The sequence below is a fragment of the Rattus norvegicus genome, chromosome 1, assembly GCF_021556685.1.
Source record: "Rattus norvegicus strain SHRSP/BbbUtx chromosome 1, alternate assembly SHRSP_T2T, whole genome shotgun sequence".
In the NCBI taxonomy this organism is placed as follows: domain Eukaryota; kingdom Metazoa; phylum Chordata; class Mammalia; order Rodentia; family Muridae; genus Rattus; species Rattus norvegicus.
The window spans coordinates 182,758,554-182,772,557 of record NC_141534.1 but is presented as its reverse complement, the minus strand read 5'-3'; the positions used below and the strand labels follow the sequence as shown (position 1 = coordinate 182,772,557).

At 40.2% G+C, this 14,004-nt stretch overlaps 2 protein-coding genes across 78 annotated transcripts in view; one reads left to right on the top strand and one right to left on the bottom strand.

The window, feature by feature from the left end:
* Positions 1 to 14,004, top strand: part of Sox6 (SRY-box transcription factor 6) — a 608,765-nt gene that overhangs the window by 483,542 nt on the left and 111,219 nt on the right. For 25 of the 50 annotated variants that reach the window (XM_087657920.1, XM_087657862.1, XM_087657680.1 and 22 more), the window contains one exon: positions 4,943 to 5,063. In XM_087657920.1, the coding sequence (XP_087514046.1) occupies positions 4,943 to 5,063 (121 nt within the window). 50 annotated transcript variants of the gene reach the window in all.
* LOC147996940 (uncharacterized) overlaps positions 1 to 14,004 on the bottom strand; it is a 74,340-nt gene that overhangs the window by 30,965 nt on the left and 29,371 nt on the right. For 8 of the 28 annotated variants that reach the window (XR_015652382.1, XR_015652385.1, XR_015652378.1 and 5 more), the window contains 3 exons: positions 4,700 to 5,042; positions 2,416 to 2,685; positions 745 to 883 (listed from right to left, as the gene is read on the bottom strand). The gene's annotated coding sequence lies outside the window, so the exon portion shown is untranslated. Of the gene's footprint in view, positions 1 to 596; positions 673 to 744; positions 884 to 2,415; positions 5,043 to 7,403; positions 7,486 to 9,478; positions 9,606 to 14,004 lie in introns of those variants that run through there. The other 20 variants (XR_015652374.1, XR_015652379.1, XR_015652377.1 and 17 more) reach the window with 12 other exon arrangements.

The following is a 14,004-nucleotide window of genomic DNA, read 5'->3' as shown; positions in this document are numbered from 1 at the left end:
CTTGCCAGCCTAGATCTTCTCTGAGCTCCAGTCCTGGCTCTGTTAGCACTGCTGCTCTTAAGCTGTCCCATCCCGACCTCTTGCCTGAAACAGCCTCCTGCATAATAGTTATCTGTGAGGGTTTTGGTTTTTTAACCTTATCTTGACAGAAAGGAATGACCCCAAATTCGTACTGTTAATATAAAACACCTACAATTATGTTATTTAGCATGAAAAAACAACCCCAGGGACTGGGGTTCAGTGGATAAAGCATGTGATGTGCAAATGTGAGAGTCTGAGATAGAGTTCCAGAACTCACATGTAGCAGCATATATCTGTCATTCGGTGCTCCTAGGAGGAGAAGGGAGGCAGAGACAGGAGCTTCTCTGGATCTTGCAGGCCAGCTAGCCTGGCATTTACAGTGATCAACAGCAAAGACAGTCTTCAACAAGGTGAGCATTGAAGACTAATCAACTAGTACCCAAGGTTGTCCTCTGACCTCCACACATGCACTCCACAGACATATATACATTCACACACATGAACACACACATTCACACTCCACACATCATATACATAATAAAGAAATAAAAACCACAGCCATTTTACTTAGATACCTAACAGTGAGCCAGCTGCAAGATCGGTAATTTCAGATGGACAACCACTCATCTGCTTCCTGTGTTGCTTGCTCACCTGATGGAAAATTAGATTGTTTTAATTCTAAGATGCTGATGAACAAGGGACACTAGAAGCCACCATGCTTACCTTGTAATGAATCCTACATCTCCCCTTTCATGTTTTTCTAGAAACTTGTACTGGATTACACAGGTGTAGCTTATCTTTGCTACTTTATGGGTTCTTCTTTCTTCCATCCTTTTCCCCCAACTCTTCCAATCCCCTAAAACTAGATAAGGGAGAGAGAAAAACAAAAAGATAAAGAGGAAAGAGATCTCTGAATAAAGTCAGAAAACAAGGTGGTATTATCACATTTTCTGCTCATTAAGGGGTGTCGAGTTCCTTGGGGCAAATTTGATCTTTGCCATCAGTTTATCTAATTTCTTCTTGTTCTTGTTTCTTCTTTGCACATGACTAATTAATAAACCATGACCAACAATGGGCAAACAACCAACTAGCAACAACCCACCATGCCCCTTAGGGCCCTGCGTTTATATACACTCTGAAAAATGCCCAGAATTTCAAATATCACACAGTCTCAGAAACTATCTGCCATTGGCAAAATCATGCCTCTGCTAGAGCACAAGGCAAATCACAGTCAGCTGCTGTGAACAGTCTGAAGCAGCCCTGTATCCCATGCTTGAAATTAAAACAAAAAACATTTTTTATATTTCTGTGTTTTTAAAGAAACCACAAATTACAAAATTGTTACTACACACAGGTGAAGCTCAGTGTCTGCTAAATGCATGACAAACTTCTGTTGTCTCAACTGAATGATCCAGTTAGCTCATGTTTTTCTTCTTGAAGTAGAGTTATGGATAAGATCTACTGTCTTCTGCTTAACCATAATTTGATATTTTTCTATTACCAAACATACAAAACAAAACAAAACAACAACACCCAAAGAGCCAATGTTGACTATAATATAATACAATTGTTAGGTTAAAGAATGGGCTCAGGCTTGGCCTTGGTTCTCCTATCCTCACTGTGCCTGTGCGAGGCACCCAGTCAGTGTTTGCAAATGTTGACAGACAGGGTCCCCAGGGCTAAGGTTTTGAAGAGCAGATGGCTCAGGAAGTGCTGGGGACAGAGTCTTGAATTTGGGCTTATTCACTAATGGAGTCTCTGCCAGTTCTCAGTAAAGACAAAATGGAATTATTACTAAAGTCACATTATGTTCTTTAAAAAGTGTTTTTTTTTAATTCTTCCAACACAGTGACTTTTTATCATGTTCACCCTTGCTCTTTTCTATCCCTACCTCTCTATATCCTCTTCATGTCTTCTTCTTCTTTTTGTTTTAAAAGACAATTCATTTGTTTTTATTTTATTTATATGAAAATTTTGCCTGAACATGTGTATGTGTACCACAAGCATGCCTGGTGCCCATTAAGGCTAGAAGAGGGCATTGGGTCCCCCTGGAATTGTGGTAACAGATTGTTGTTGCAAGCCACAATGTGGGTGCTGGGAACTAACCCTTTTACTCCAAGAGCATCAAGTACTCTTACTGCCGAGATGCTTCTCCGGCCTGCACACACTCCATCACTTTTAACAGACCCATCTAATACTATTTCAATGTCCATATTCTCCAGGCTGTAGGACCATCAACTAGAGTATGGTAAACCTACATGGCGTCATATTCTTAAAAAGATGACTCTCGGGGTTGGGGATTTAGCTCAGTGGTAGAGCGCTTGCCTAGCAAACACAAGGCCCTGGGTTCGGTCCCCAGCTCCGAAAAAAAAAAAAAAAGATGACTCTCTGTACCTCAGAAGGCATCAGTTGTCCATAGCTCATAAACTCCCTCTCCTCCATGCTAGAATGTTGACTGGCTTCATCTTGTGCAGCAGCCATAGCTGTCACGAGTTCATGAGTACAGTGTTCTTGTCACATCCTGAAGATACTGTTTTTCTCCCATTCTCTCTGCTTTTAGAATCTTTCTGCTCTCTCTTCTGTGATGGTCCTTGGGCTTGGGGAGGTAGAATGATGTAGATGTTCCATTGTGGCTCTCTGTTGACACAGTCTTCTTAATGGTAGCTTTTTAAGCAATCATAGAATCGCTAAGTTGGAATGGCTCCGTATGTTTCGTATATGTACACACACACACACACACACACACACACACACACACACACACACACACATTTATGTAGAAGTAAACATACAGCACCTTTAGGGAAAGGTGCTGTGCCATCTCAGAGCCACTATTGCATAAGGAAACGAGAAAATTCATCTTTGTACAAAGCTTCCCTAAAAGCCTTTTCTCTTGAGACTTACTCTGTCCCTGTAATAGTCTCAGCAGCATCAATTTTACATGGCACACAGCATGTTCTCCTCTCTCTCTCTCTCTCTCTCTCTCTCTCTCTCTGTAGCAGTGATTTCTTCAGCTGCTTCTCATATCCCTAACACATAGGAGCAACTTAGTGCATTGTCAGATGAAGGGAGGAAAGAGAAAGACAGACAGACAGACAGACAGACAGACAGACAGACAGACATGGGGGCGGAGAGAATAAACATGCTGACTCCTTCCTCATTCTTCCTAGTTGCCTCCTCTTTAGGGTAAGACATAGATGGTGCTCCAGGCCCATGCTAGGACCACATTTCTGTAGGGACATGAAGGGATGTCCTTTGATGAGCAGCTGTCACTCATAAGGACATTTTGTTTTGTTTTCTGGTATGGAAGTTGCCACTGTCATCTTGAACATCTCACATTTGTACAGAGTCACAGCAAACTGGGGACGAACAGCAAACCTGGTACTTTTCCCCCAGGCTGAAAGTGAGGCATGGGCACTAGAGGCTCTGTTCCAATTTCACCAGGCAACGTTTGCTCTCCCATGTACAAAGCTTGGGCTTACCTCAGCTAAAATAGAAAAAATAGCTGCTCAAAGCTAGTTTCTTTCACGCCCCACTGGCAAGGTAGTAATTGCACAAAGACCTTTTTATTATAAGTTGATTTTCCTGAGAAATGAATTCAGAAAAATACTGTAAAGTGTTTATTTTTTGCTTGCCCTTTATTAACCCACATCTTAGGGCATTCCCCTGAGAAAGACTGTTGGCAAATGAAACCTCTCAGACTCACACAGAAGCATTTGCACAATGTCCCTGGCTGTGAAGGGACAGGGACAGGAGAAAGTAAGCTGGTACCATGTAGACAGGGTCATCAGCTCATATATGGAATTTTGTCTAAGGCAGAGATTTAGGAGTTTAGACAGAGGGAGCATTTGGAGTTTGTAGAATTGCTGGAAAACATTTCTATCTTAATGTTTAGTTAAGTGTATAGTGGACTCATTTTGTGCCACCGAAAGCCATAGATTTGTGTAAACCAAAGACTGTGCCTTCTGACACATCTCTGTTCAGATCTTTAAATGAGGAAAATCCCATAGCTCAGCCTATGGAATCATGCCAGGACAAAGCCTCCCTGCTATGCTGGAACCAGGGTAGCTTGCTAGAGTAAAGAAAGGAGGTAAGGAATTAAAATGTGATTTTCAGGAGCATGATTCTGTCATAGCACTGATTTCCTTTATATGGAGTACAAATACTGATGTAGAGTGAATATTTTCCTCTTTTGCATTTTTGTGGTCTTTGATACGTTTATTGAGGTCAAATGAAATCTGATATAGTAGGATTTATTATGAGTTGCTCAGTGGATACAACTCCATAATTACTGAGCTACATGGCAGTGCATAAAGCTGACAAGCAATTTATATGTTACATCGAGGTGTGTATGGCAAAGGATATTAGTTTAATTGGGCGCCAAGATATAGTAGCCTTAAATCTGAAGCGCTATGTGTTTAATATAATGCAGTGAGGCTTCAGAAGAAGCTCCTCGACGAGGGAGACACACAGCTTCTGGAATATATAACAATTAGACATTACTTTCTGGCCAAGGATACTAAATACTGTTTTCACAATGAAGCTTAAGAATGCAGTGCAGGGGAAAGGGCAGAACCTCTCACCTACAGGGCAAGAGAAAAGCAGAGCATTTAGTTTTCCTGTTCTTTCTTTTAACAAAGAAGGCGAGAAAAACAAGTCAAGAGAGAAGGCCACTGACCACCTTGAGGTGAAAGCAGGGATGTGGTCAGGCCAGTGAGGTGAGACGGTGGCATTGGTGTGCTCATAGCATCTAAGAAGACTGGCTAGGTGGAGTTTGCCTGAGTATTCTCAGCTTCAGCTCTGGAGAGAGGTTTGAGGTGGGCGGCCGTGTGGGCACCAGAGCAGCTCCAGCAATGGAAGACAAATGCTTCTTGGTAACATCTGCTCCCTGTCTGACCACAGGCTCTCTTCTGTTTAGCAGGTTCAGGGGCACATGCCTCCGCTCATGATCCCAATTTTTCCACATGACCAGCGGACCTTGGCAGCAGCTGCTGCCGCCCAACAGGGATTCCTCTTCCCCCCTGGAATAACATACAAGCCAGGTAAGTGGAGAGCCTCGGTAGAGTTTTTGGAAATGCTCAGGCCCACATGTTTTTGCTTAGTAGTCACAACAAACACAGGCACAGACAAGGGAGCTATGGATCAAAACACTATAAAAGCCTATTGCAAAGTAAAACCAGAGCTGGGGCACTGTCAGAACTAATCGGTCTCTAGAACCTTTACTTCTCTCTTCTCTCATTAGAGTTTATTCCGAACTCACATATGCAGGCCCGCATGGTTTCACCCCTCTCTCCCTCCCTTAACCAGCTTAGGTTGCCCACAGGTCTTTTGTCCCACTTGAGCTGTCACACTGGGAAACGGGTCACAGACAGTAGAAAACGCTGCTGTTGGGTTCTGTTGGATTTTGTTTTCATTTTGTTGTTGTTGTTTTGTTTTTGAAATTTTCCTTTGGGAAAAAAGTTAAAACTGCTGATTTAATTATTTCACCACTAGTGGGTAAAGTTCTTTTTTATTTTGGTCTAAATAATGAAGCATTCAATAATATTCTTCATTCATCCTTGAATTAAAAAAAAAGCAGATCATATAACCTTGTAGTGAAATGTGCTTTGAGATGATTTAGCAAATGTTATGATTTTTCTTTTTTCCTCTGAGTTTACTGGACTCCTGGGGAATTCAATTAGGGGTATAATGGTTTGAAGCTCTTTCAGAGCCTCCTTGTAAACATGGCTTTAAATGTTTAAAGATAGGTTGCCAAAGGAATCCAATGTAAGAAAATAGCCAAGTACACAGAAGCCGACCTCGATTTCATTTGTGCGTTCTTTGTAAGTGACCCTAGCTCAGAGGTAGTGACCTTGTTCTGCTCATTAATAATTCCTGTGTCAAGTTCTTTTTAACATATTAGCCCGATTATAGGAACCACCTAGTCAGGGCACAGCCAGTATGAGGGCAGCAGTTTCTTTGTATGTGTGACTTAGAACACGAACAAAGCCATTTTAATATGCTTAAGCCACAGATATAAACCACCTCACTGAGATTCTAAGGAAACTGATGAAACAGCCCAGAAGCAAACTTAGAGTTGTAACTACTTCTGACCATAGATGCCTCTCTGTGTTTCTAGGGAATTCAGTTCCCTGTGAGAGAGGAATCTGGGGGAGACTCAGATGATCCAAGAGATACTGGTTCTAAGGAGGGGTTCTGTTGATGGCTGATTTAAAAGTCCTCAGACACAAATGAGTCAAGGGTGAAAAAAGTACTCTGAAATCAGAAGTAGCGGGTGTCATGATGACATTGAAAAGTTCTGGCTTTTAAAACATTTTATATCATTTTTCTTCATTGGTAAATCTATGCAAATATTCTAAAATCTGAGGTAGTACTGGTTTCCACATTTTAAACTAGGGGTCCTGGATCTGTATTCCTGGGAGGGTTCTGGAAGTTACCCCTCCCTATTTGAGTTCAGTATTAGGGATCATGTGCTCATCAGTGTTCTCACGCTGACCTGGTTCTTCATGGCAGCTCCATTTTGAACATGATTTAAACTAAGCTAATTGTTTCATCTGATTCTGAGCTGGCACCAGCATTCAGTAATATTCTTCATTCATCTGACCCTGCCTTGGGAACCTTTCAGTAAACTATACAGATATTATCTGTTGGTTTAGTATTCTTACCACTAATACTCTCTCCAGCTCAAAACCACACATAAGCTTTGTTCTTTGCTATTGTAGTTTTCTTATTATGTTGCCTAGTGTTATTACAGCAATGGCATCATTTCTCATGGGGGTAGATCTGGCTATGTGTTCAGTGAAGTAAAGCTGTTTCTCCCCCAAAGGTACTGATGAGGTTGTACCATGTAGGTGAGCAGGTATGGACAGGAACAACTTTGTGCATGATTTAGTGATTTTCAAAGTTGTGTTCTTGGATAGCAGAGCTGTGTTTGACTAAAACTGTTAAGAGCAGCTCAGTGGGGCTAAATTCGTAGGAAAACTCTCAATTACAAGCTATTTTCTCAAGGTATTTTCTATTAACCCCAAACTTATATACAAAATAATTTAATCTAAATTTTAAATCCTTTAGTACTTAGGCTAATCTAAGCTTTATTATAGATAAAAATTATGTTTGCAATGGGTTAAAAGTATGCATACTTAAGCTATGAGTTGAGAACTTGTGGATTTATGCAACTATACAGTGTAGCCTTTTGTCATTACAGGAGTTGGGGGAAGAGTATTGGACTGAGTCTGGACAAGCAAACATTTTGCTCCAAACTAAATCATGGTCGCTTCACTTGAAATGTACATGAGCAACTACTGTATTTGGAGAGAGAAACACAGGCCTGAAATCACACACATTCATACCTGGACCCCCTAAGTGAAAGGAGGAACACGTACCTCTCTGGTCTTTATGAAATAGAACATAAACTCCTCTCTTTTTGCTTCCTTCACCTTTCCAAGAACAGCCATATTTTGGTGTCTGTGAGCCAAGAAAACTAATTTAGCTAGTCGAACAACTGTCCTGACCGCCAGAAGTAAGGACCATTGTGGGGTGGCACTCACTGCTTGCTGAAGTTAGCCATTTTGGATCCTATGTTAGAGTAGTGTCGTAAACATATTTAGGGCTCTGAGTCATAATTCCCCTCCAGGTGATCTGACCTGTATCTCTGGAAATAATAGCATGCCAGCTATGGTGCACACCACACAAGATCTCCCACCTCCAAGTAGCTGAGGAGTGCAGTGCAGGCCTATAGGCAGCATCTCTCAGACTAGCTTCTCTAGAAGTAGCTTTACTAACTACTCCTAGAGTTAGTAAATATCCCTCCATCTTTATTCCTCTGTTCATCCTATCATTAGAGACATCTTTCTAGATAGGGATCCAGTGGGGCCGTGAGCATAAGCCCAGACATTAGCTATTCTGCTCGCTCACATTGTAAGACTGAGGTACCTGAAAAACAAAATCATGTCTCCTCTCCCCTGCATTCCATAGATGAGGCAGCTGACCACTGTCCCATGGAGTTGGGAGTTAACACCATCACGTGTGACCAGAACCCTTGACTTTCCTCAGATATTCTAAGAGCAGGATGCATGCTTGTACCTGGACTTACAGATATTCCTTATCACACGCTAGTGCCGAGAACTTACTGTACTGCTGCCATGTCAGAGAAAGGCGCTCACAAGATAAACAAATTGGGTGTCCATCTCTTTTACCAGTGGTCATCCAGTTTTTCTCACACCATTTATTGAAAAGGCCATCCTCTTCTTTTTAATAGCTGTGGCACCTCTTCAAAAACAAATCAAATGTATGTGTGAGGGTTTATCCCCCAGCTGTCCATTCTGCTGTGCTGGCCAGCCTATCTCTATGTCAGTGCCATACTGTGTTGGCAACTGTTGGTTTCTAGCAAATGTTGAGGTGCTAATCTTCTGCTTTACTCACCCTTTGAAAGATCATTGAAGTTTTGAGGGGCACCTGTAGCTCCATATAGGCCCAAGAAGTGTTTTCTTTGTTGTGTAAAAGGACTAACAGGGATTCTTTACATATGTCTATTTCTCTGAATAGTATTGACATCTTAATAATGTTATCTTCTTGTCAATACAGATACTTCTGTATATTTCTGTCTTCTTATTGATTTAAAAAATATCCACTGACAAATGGAGATTGTATGTATGTATGTTGTCCCTCACAGCGTGTTTTGATACATGGATGGATTTTACAATGTTCAGGCAAGGAAAGCCAGCCAGTCTTCTCTAGCATGTGTAATGTTTTAGAAATGCCAAGACACTGAAAATCTTTTCTTCCTTTCTGAAACATGTAACATTCCATTATCACAACCCGTACTCATCATGCAGTGCAGTGGGACTCATTCCCCTAACCGTACCTCAGTGCCTATTGATCACACTATCCTCTCATGCTTTCTCCCCATCACGTTTCCCTGAACCTCTGGCAACTGCTATTCTACTTTCCATTTCTATGATCAACTGACTTTTGCACAGATGAACAGGTGCATGCCATACAAGTCCTTCTGTGCCTTGGTTTATTTCACTTAACACAATGTCAGCCAGTTTCACGCATGTCATCACAGGTGACACACTTGGTGAAATAGTGTTCCATTGTGTGTATCCCACCTTTTTCCCATTTTTTAAGTTGGTGGACACTTAGGTAATTTTATGCCTTCATTATTTATTTCAACTGTGTTTTATAGTTCCAGGGTGTAACTGTTCCCATCTCTTTGCTTAGATTTATACCCACGTGTTAAATTCTTTTAGACTGTATTATAAATAGACTTTCTTCATTTCCTTCTGGTTTATTTATATTTACTCCTGGCACAAATAACTGAATTGAGCTTTTGTGTGTTAATCCTAATATGTATGTCTCTGTCTGTCTGTCTGCGTGCGTGCGTGCATGCGTGTGTGTGTGTGTGTGTGTGTGTGTGTGTACTCTAAAATAGATGATTTTTGTTTACTTTTCTTACCAGTTTGGATGTTCTCCATATTTTTCTTCTGTAGTGGTACGGGATGGAGCTTTCAGAACAGTGGAGAGTTGTCTTATTCTTGGTGTTCGAGGCAAAGCTTATCAGTTTTTGCTATTGATATTTTTATCTGGGAATCATAAACTTTTGGTTGTTATGAGTTTCTCTTTTACTCGTAGTTCTAAGAGTTATCATAGAAAGGTTGAATGTTTTGTGTATAATTTTGAGGTGATCATTCAAGACTCACTTGTATACACACACACACACACACACACACACACACACACACACGCACCCTTGTTCTATTATTGTAATGCATTTCATTGATTTGCTTAGATGAAGCCACCTTATAATTTCTTGCATAAATCGTACTTGCTATGGCAAATACTGCTTTCAATATTCTGTTAGATGCAATTTGCTTGTTTTCTTAAAAAGATTTTGTTTACATTCATAAAGGATATTGATTTTCAGTTTTCATTTCCTATGAAATACTTATCTGTCATCAAGGTATTTGGGGCCCCAGAGAATATAGGAGAAACTTCTACCCCTATGCTTTGGAAGAGCATGTGAAGGATCGTGTGCATCTCTGCCCAGTGTTTGACAGAGTGCCGGGGAACCTTCTAGTGCGATAATTTCTTTGTTGGGAGCTTTGATTATGAATTCAAGCTCTCTATTTGTTATGGGCCTGTTGAGATTCTCTATTTGCACTCTAGTTAGGTAGTTTCTGTGTTTTCTGTTTCTTCTGAGTTGTGTAATTGGCTGCATACATTGCTTGCAGTTGTTATCTGATGTTTCTTTTATTGCATACCATTTGTTTGCCAAGATAACCCCATGTGTGTGAGTAATCTCATTAATTTTTACATCAACTCTAAGATATAAGTGGGAATAAGTGGTATTCTATTTATTAAATGAAAACAATAAACTGAAAGTTTTAGTGTTAATTAAGTTTTCTAAGACTTTACATCTCAAAAATGATGGCATCCACAATCAGTCTGAAAGTTCTCTGAATGGATATTTCCTGCTCTTGGGACATAGCCTAAATGGGTATGATCTTAAGGAACTCCAAATTTTTTGTTTAAAAAGTAATTTTGCATGTGCGCTTATCCGAACATCTTACAAAGCCAGTCATTGCTGTCTTCCAGAATATTTCAGAGTAGCGCTGTGTCATCAACACGGGAACACTGGTTACTTGAATCCACATATCTAGAATGAATGCATTTCCATGGTGCTCCCTCAATTGCCTCTGCTTTCAGTGTGAGTGCTGAGGTTCAGAAAGAAGATATACTCATCTGTGTAAAGCAGCCTGTGTCATGAACACTGAGGTTTATTTCCTGTGTTTTCTCACATGTAGAGATTCTGTCACAGATGAGCTGTAGTTAGACATGAGCGTTGAGTTGTCATCTGAGTTGATTTCTTATGGAGATGGTTTGTATCTGTTTATTCATATTCACTCACGTAATTGCCATCATGGAAATGCCCTGGTTTTCAGATGATTGGCTAAGGGCCTAAGATGCAGCCACCAAATAATTGAAGGGATAAATATGTCCCATGATTCTTAGGTTTTTTAAAAGGCACGTAGAACAATCTATGTGATAGTTATATAAATAAAACTAAGCTAAAAGTATTTTCACCTGTAATAGTATTTGATGACTAGAAGAGAATATTAGCAGGAGAAATGAGGACATGCTGGTCTCAGCAATGTATGTTTTCTAATTTTTGTACCCTAAACAAATTGTGTTAGTTTTAAACATATCATGTTACCTTAAAAACCTTTGAACAATGTAGCAATACACAGGGATAAGTCTAGACCCCCTATGTCTTCTCAGAGGACCAAGAGATTATGTGTAAAAGTGACACAACTAAGTCTATATTAGTAACTTTTGTATAGTGACAAGAACAGTCATAGGTCATGAAAGTATACTCCATAGGTTTGTCAACTTCTACTGATGCCACCGCAAAAATTTGTGAGGTTAGGGATATGTAAAATACTGTTCTCTGTGTTGGAGGGTAGGATTGCAGTAGGGACTTTATTCCCATCTTGATATAGTTACTGAAGAATCTGAGTCCTTATTTTTAATTCTGATTTTCTTCTTCTCTTTTACTACTCCCAAGTCTCAAAACAACTTTTATAGTGTATTAATATCTATAATTAACAATTTTAGGATCTATGAATCTCCCAATGTCTTGCCTCTCTAAGGAATGAAAATAGATGGACAAAATCTTACTCTTAAGACTGTGTTTTTCTGATTTTTAAATGATTCTTTTTTAGAAAGTAGGATTTACATATGAAATGTACCCACGAGGAATATCTAGGAGGTGCCTGGTGTATTCTAGGTTCTTGGAATAAGTTCTCTTCATCTAGTGATTAAGAGTATGAAGATTTCAAATCTGAATATCTCTGGAAATTTTAGAATTTACTCCCCCTCCCCTTTCTCTCTGATTTGGGATTCTTGATGGAGAGGGGGTGCCAGAGGAACATTGTCTGTTTTGATGAATGAAGCCAGTGTTGGCCACATTTACATGGGTCTCAATTCTGTTTTGCGTTTGCTCTGCAATGATAGCTAGACCATTGGAAGATGGGCTTGTAGGATGACCATTGCTTCTTGGATTGGTATTTGGGGACTGACTGGTTAGACTTGAGGTAACAAGGGCCAGATTACAGTCATGCCTAAGTTGAACCTGTTTCAACAGGCTGCCTCTTCCTTTGTACAAATTTAAAAAGAATGGTCCTCACGCAAACATTTCACATCCAGAGACAAATTTGAAAAAGATTGCTGCAACATGTTGGCTGATTCCCTGCCAAGTCAGACACTGCAAACTTTTCTTGATCAACTGTTACTAAAGAAAAATAGAGTGGGTAAAAGGAAACGTGTAACTTTGTTATCACGAACTAAGCTCACAGTGCCCTAAAAGCCCTCTCCCTAGTACATTTCCCCACTTTGTGCTCCCCTCCCTCTTTTCACCATCCTCAGTGACATACTCCATTGCTCTAATGTATTCATTTTGACTTTTAGTACTGATACAATGATGGGTTCTGGAGAAATAGCTTTCTGAAGATCTATTCAGATATGCAGATTCAAACCCGCAGAAAGGTTAAAAATATTTTGAAACTATGCTTGTCAACAGTGGAAAGAAAGCTGTTTGTAGCCAGCAGGTGAGCTGGAGAGTACTAAGGGTGTGGTAGAGACAGTCATAAATTAACTGGCAAGCCAGAAACCATGTAAAAAGCCGACTATTTCACGGCACAGTGGCATGACAGCTATGGAGAAGGAGTGCCCTGGGGAATTCTTTCAGAGTTTGATTTTTTAAAATATGTTTGACATGAAAAATGTTTTAGTACAAATAAAGCCACTGGTATTAAACTTCCAGGGAGGGGGCTGTGCGTGGAGTTGCATGAATAATGCATGACATTTAAAGAAAGAACAGCTTTAAAATGTTTGGGGAGGAGGTCTGTGCTGATGGGTGGAATGGTTATTTTTTCCCTCTATTTTTGAAACATCATTAATTCAGTATCATTTGTGGGTTTTTTAAAAAGCTGATAAGATATCCACCAAAAAATTACCATTTGACTTAGATCAAGATATTTTTTCTTCAGATAATTTAGTTTAAATATCAAGAAGATCAGTAGACTTATTTAAGCATAAAGTGATAGTCATTTACTATAAAAATAATTTTGCCTAGTTATCTTTTCCAAAAAGCTCCGAGAGTAGGGCAGACGAAAATCAACCTCATGGAAGGGGAAAAACGAGATCAGATATTTTGAACATTACTCCATAGGAGACCGGCACAATATGGCCTTAGCAAGTGCATTGTAGCAGCGCTCCGTTTGCAATCAGAAGCCAATTGTTACTGGACTGTGTACAGGCGCACACTGTGCTCAATGGTCTGATGAGGTATTATGGATATGATGCAAAGAGACCGTGCAGATCAGAAGCTAACAATTTGTTAAAAGTGAAAGCAACTTAACATTTACATTGGGCCAGCTGAGTAGCACTTTACATGGTGAGCAGGGATGAGCTGCAAGGAGCTAGGGGTACCAGGCATGCTGAGAGTATTAGCATCTATGCAGACAGGAAACAAGAGGTTCTCCTGCTTTTGATTTGACAACACTAGTGCCTGGAACTCTTCCTGCAATGTCTCTTCATTATTACATTCAGTGTTCAGTGTAGGAAAGTTCATGCAAAACAGCATGATTATTATAAATGTCAAAAATATGTGGGGGAGCAGCCTATTAAAATATAGCCTAGAGATAGTACATAACACTGACTTTAAATAAGTAGCTGGAGCCAGCACGCTGCTACATTAAATCACCGATACTGTGTGATTCACCCACAAATATTAATTTTTAGTTCACCTACCACCACTCCAGTCTGTCCTTCATCCATTTCTCTTGGCTCTATGGGCGTCTGGCCATGGTCTGTGTTCTCAGGTCACAGACGGTTTCAACACAGGTATGTGTTGGCTGGGCTCGAAGCACCGTACTGTATAGCATAAAGAACATTCCCAGCCTTCCAGTGCAGGCAGCCCAT